The sequence below is a fragment of the Hipposideros armiger genome, unplaced genomic scaffold, assembly GCF_001890085.2.
Source record: "Hipposideros armiger isolate ML-2016 unplaced genomic scaffold, ASM189008v1 scaffold_1849, whole genome shotgun sequence".
Classification (NCBI taxonomy): domain Eukaryota; kingdom Metazoa; phylum Chordata; class Mammalia; order Chiroptera; family Hipposideridae; genus Hipposideros; species Hipposideros armiger.
In genome coordinates, this window is record NW_017733199.1 from 2565 (window position 1) to 8059 (window position 5495).

General features: G+C 48.9%; 1 protein-coding gene across 1 annotated transcript in view; it reads left to right on the forward strand.

Annotated features, from left to right (window-relative positions):
• The window catches only part of LOC109378280 (myeloid cell surface antigen CD33-like), a gene marked incomplete at its 5' end in the record, with an annotated part of 6062 nt that extends 2560 nt beyond the window's left edge, over positions 1-3502 (forward strand). The window contains 3 exons of the mRNA XM_019634717.1: positions 1311-1355; positions 2969-3065; positions 3367-3502. Coding sequence (XP_019490262.1) covers positions 1311-1355; positions 2969-3065; positions 3367-3502 — 278 coding nt within the window. The remainder of the gene's footprint in view (positions 1-1310; positions 1356-2968; positions 3066-3366) is intronic.
• Positions 3503-5495: the final 1993 nt, after the last annotated feature.

Genomic DNA, 5495 nt, shown 5'->3' on the forward strand with positions numbered 1-5495 from the left:
TGATAGGAGTGTCTTTTGTTCTAATGAGGTGGCTCATGGTGGATTCGTGGATGGGGATGGGCACCAGGAAGACCAAGCCAAAATTAGAAGCTTAGAAGTTTCAGCCCTATCCTCCATTATCCAGAGAGTGCAGTGTGGCTGGAAATGGAATTAATCACCTATCATACCTCCATACTGAAACTTCCATATAAATCCTCAGAGTTTGGGGTTTGGGGAGCTTCCAATTAGGGGTATGTATGGAGGGACTGGGAGAGTGGTGTACTTGGAGAGAACATGAAAGTTTACCCCTTCCTACACACCTTGCCTTATGCATCTCTTCCATCTGGATGGTCATCTGTATCCTTTATCACATCCTTTTATAATAAGCTGGTACACAGTAAGGAAACTTTTCATGAGTTCTGTGAGTCACTCTAACAAATTAATTGAACTTGAAGAGTGGGAGGGTGGAACTTCCAATTTATAGTCAGTTGGTCAGAACCACAGGTGACAACTTTGGACTTGCGATTGGTGTCTGAAGTGGCAATGGGGGTCGGGGATCGGATCTTATGGGACTGAGCCCTGAACCTGTCGGAACAATCCATGCAGATAGTGTAGGAACTGAGTTATATTGTAGGACACCCAGCTGGTATCAGAGAACTGGTTGGTGGTGGGGTAAAACCCCACACATCTTAAGTCAGAATTATTGTGAGTGTGACAGTAATAGAAGAGTAAAGGAGACACACACAGGAAGAGTAGTTTTTCATAAACATCTTCCTGTGTGTCCAGTACCGGCACATAGGAAACATTTGAGAGGCCAGGGGTTGAGTTCATGATCAGTAGATGTGTGACCTGGAGAAGTACCTAACATCTCTGAGACTTAGTTTCTTTCTTAGTAAAAATAACGGTATTTTCCACATAGGTCTATGTGAGTATTCAGAAGAATTGGAAAGCAGCCAACAGGTCTTATCTTTGTTGGATAACTGAAGATATGGAACCTTAAGAAATGTTTGCTACAATAATGGAAGAACTGAGCAAATGGCCTGTCACAATCAAATTGACTTCAGGGAGCTTTTCTGCCTCCATTCCCTCCTGTCTGCCCTTCCTCTCCGCCAGCCACACTGCTTTGCTCTGAGCCCCTTATTTGCCTTCCATACAGAGTGACCAGCAGAAGTCCAAGTTAGACAACCCCGCTGACTCCTCAAGCTCTGCAGAGACCACCCCTCCTTTGGAGTTGGAGCAGGAGCTGCATTACGCCTCCATCAGCTTTCGTGGGAAGAATCCTCGTCCGAAGAGCATCCACGAGGCATACTCAGAGATCAGTACCCAGTGAGATNCACAGAACCCCAACATTGGTGTCTGCTTAGGAGACGGCTCAGGTAGGAAGGAGCCTCCTGTCCATGTGACACTGACTGAAGGGGGGTCTCTGCCAAGTGGATTCAGAGCTAAACTTTCAGAGTTCAAATGCTGAGGGTGGGGCCCGATACACGAGATACCCCATCTGGCATCTTCCCCCATATTCTTCTACTGCTCTTCTGCCAGGGTGACCCCCACACCCTCTCCTCCCTGCCCATCTTAAATGATGCTCTTTATCTTCTCCTGTCATAAAAGCTTTTGGGCATTTTCAAGTAGACTTTATTTTTTAGAGCAGTGTAGGTACAGTGAAATTGAGCAGAAGGTAGAGAGATGTCCCTTATACCTACTGACCCTCCCTCACATGCACTGTCTCCCCACTGTCAACACCCCTCGCCAGAGGGAATATTTATTACAATCGACGCACCTACAGTGACACGTCCATTCTCACCGAAGCCCATAATTTACGTTAGGGTTCACTCTTAGTGTTGGTCATTCTGTGGGTCATCAAGCAGTAGTCTCACTGCTCCAAAAATCTCTTTAGGTTTTTTTTTTTAAGATTTTATTGAGGAATTGGAGCGAGAATAGTTTTGGGGAATTAGGGAAGGGGAACATTGTATTTTTCCAGGACCCATCATCTCCAATCAAGTTGTTGTCCTTCGATCTTAGTTGTGGAGAACACAAGCTCAGCTCCAAGTCTAGTTGCCACTTTCAATGTAGTTTCTGAGGTGAGGGGGGTGCAGCACACCATCCCATGTGGAGAAAACTAACTTGGTGTTATGAACACACGCTCTCACCAGCTCAGCAGCCGCCCAGTTTGAGCACAACTCACTGGCCCATGTGGGAATTAAATCGGCGACCATGTTGCTCAGAGCTCACTCTCTTAATCAACTGCACCACCTGGCCAGCCCTTTTGGGCTGTTTGCTGACTGTCAATCGCTCCAGCCCTCACCCTGATCTGCCTGTGGAGCCCAGAGCTCCCCTCATTGCCCTATTCCATTCTGATTGCATTTGGTTCCTCCCCACCATTAGACAGTGACCCTGTTAGGGCTCTCTCAGCAGTGCCCCTCAGAATGCTGACAAGTGATGCCCAGAGACACATCCCTGACCCCAGGTATTGGGCTCCTGGGAGGCATGGCCAGACAGGACCAGGAGAGCTGTTTGGGTCTCATCTGAAGGGCTGAGAACCTCCCTGTTTTCACCGCCTTCTGGGGCACAAAAGACCACATTTGATCCTGAGTGACCGGGCTGGTGGAGGCCAGGAGAGGAGATTCTGACACTCTCCCAGGAAGGGAGGAGGGAGGAGGCCTTTCAACATCTCACATGGTGTGTGTGTGTGTGTGTGTGTGTGTGTAATGCCCATGTGACCCCGAGCCTCAAGGTCCTGTTGCAGCCAGTTCAGGCTCTGCTGTAGAGAGACTCTAGATTGAGAAGAACCTGGGTCCTAGAAGAGATGGCGTTTGCTGGACAGTAGTTGGACAGGACGTGTCACATAGACATGTCCTTCATCCTGCAGTAGGAGAACAAGGGTCTGAACCCTGGATGGAAAGAGAGGGGCACTCCTCCTTTTGTGCTGGAAGGAGGAAACTTATACTCATCATCAAGACTGGAGTTCACCCCAAGTCTCTCTTGTCTGCAGGGGAACCGGGGACCAGGGCAGGAGTGGTTCTGGGGGCTGTCACAGGAGCTGGTGTCACTGCACTGTTTGCTCTCTGCCTCGTCCTCATCTACTTCATGTGAGCTGGGTCAGGTGTGGGCCAGAGGTGGAGAAGAGGGACCTGGAGGAGTTGGGGGTGCCCACAGCCAGTCTGGGGCTGCAGTGGTGGTGACAGTCCAGCCAGTAGCCACTGAGTCAGGCTTGATATGACCCAGCCCTGGTTCCAGATGTCCAGGAACTGAGGGGTGGGGTGAGTGCGATCTTGTTACAAAGACTTGTTACGATGCTGCCTGGGCTCGCCCCACTTTTGACCTGCCCTAGTCACTCACTCCAGCTTCAAAGAATGAAACTGTGTCAAAGGCCCTGGTGTCTCCCATTAGAGTGAAGACCCACAGGAAGAAAGCAGCCAGAACAGCAATGGGTGTGGACGACATCCATCCTGCCCTTGGACCAACTTCCCTGGTGAGTGATGTGGGCATCCTGGCATGCAGCCTGCTCCACACATTTCCTGAGTGATCCACAGTTTCACTCCATTCAGCATGTCCACAAATGAGCTCTTCACCGTCCCATTATTTTTTAATGTAGATTGTATTATTATTCAGGTCTGTCAGCCCAACAGATTGGGAGACGGCTGCCACAGTTAGTTCCTCACAGTTCCCAAGAAAAAGGGGAAATGCCACACCACTCAAGGCCACGTGGGGCAGCACCAGGGTTGGTCAGGAGGCTGAGGGGGTGAGGAGAAAACATGAGCAGGAGCCTTGATGCTGGCTTCCATGAGGAAGGCAAGGTGAGGCTGGGGAAGCAGGCTTAGGACTGTCAAGTTTGAATAATTCCGTGGGCTCTGGGGTGTGGCCGCTGTCTCTCTTTGTCTGGGACCTGGCCCTGGCATGACTAGGGCAGGAGGATAATGGTCTGGAGTGTAAAAGTTCCATAAAGGAGGTGGTTGGGGTGTGCGATGTGACTGATCGCTTTGCATATGAAAGGCATGCTCACAGGCAAGTCCTTACTACCTCTAGCAATTGCCTGTTCCTGGCAGGCGCGTCCCCCTAGGGTTAGCTCCAGATGTCAGAACAGCAGAAACACTTGGTTAATACATACTTTTTCTGTGTTCTCCATCTCACTGATGGCACCCTTGTCCCTGACACCCAGCAGAGACCTGGCCACGTCCCATCACTTCTTCCTGCACCAATATGCTGCTAAGCGTTTCTGTGCTTCTTCTGAACACAGCTCAATAGAACCGTTCCCTCTGAGCTGAGCTCCCCTCTTCGTGCTTATCCTGCTGCAGCCCTCCCATCTCTCCTCCCTGGCCTGTTAGCATTACCTCCACAAAAGATCACCATCTCACCCAAGTCTGAATTGCTTCCCCACGCTTCTAAAAGATGAGGACCCAGACAATGTGGTCTGGCATTTGGGGCAGAAAGCCAGAGTCATCCACAGTGTGTCACACCTCCCACACTGGCCTGCTCACTTGCCTTGAGCAGAGTAATCTTTTTATATCTCAGAATCATTGCTCGGCTGTCCCCTCCTCCTCACATACCTAGGTCAGCCTGCCCTGTTACTGCCCTTCCTCTGAGCTCTGACTTTTCATACATTCATTTAACTCTGGCTAATATGGACACCCTGTGAGGCTTCAGAGCACACGATCAGCTATCGCCCATGGATTTATCTTTTCCTTCAGCAAATATCTCCCATTTGTTGATTGTCCTGAGTGCTTGGGTAATATCTGTATTTTCACACATTCTTATGAGATGAATGTAAAATATTCCTCCTGGAATATCTCTCCTTGCCGTGCAGATGGCCTCCTTCTCGCTGTGTCCTCACATGGCCTTGTCCCTGTGCCCACGCATTTCTAGTGTCTCTTCTTCTTCTAAGGACTTAAGTCATTTTGGGTCCTACCCTAATGACCTCACTTAAACTTCATTACATCTTTAAAGGCCCCATCTCCAAATACAATATCATTGGGGGTTAGAGCTTCAACATATGAATTTGGGGAGGAGGGGACACAATTCAGTTCATAAGACAGACTTAGTACAGGGTAACAATGTTGCCTCTGGTGTGAAATAGTTGGAATCTGGATACATTTTGAAGAGGGAGTCAAAAGGATTTGCAAGGTACACCTGGAGTATGAGCAAAGACAGCTCACTGCCTTTACCTCGTAGATGTCATCGATGTCAAAGATGACTCCATGGATGTCACAGATTTCCAGAGATTGTCATAAATGTCCATAGACACAAAGAAGACTCCAATGTGTTTGCCCTGAAAAACTTAAAGAATTGAATTTCCAAGTCCTGAACTTGACAGCTCTCCAGGAGGACTACATTTTTAAGAGGGAATCAAACTTTATTTTTGTTACAACAACTTTGAGGTGCTTCTGAGATGTCCAAGTGAAGATGACAAATAGATGGCCAGAGTCTGGCACTCGGGAGAGGGGTCCTGGTGGGAGACACAGGGATTTGGGGGTCTTTCACATCGAGGTCTAAGAGTAGATGAAACCACAATGAAGAGAAGG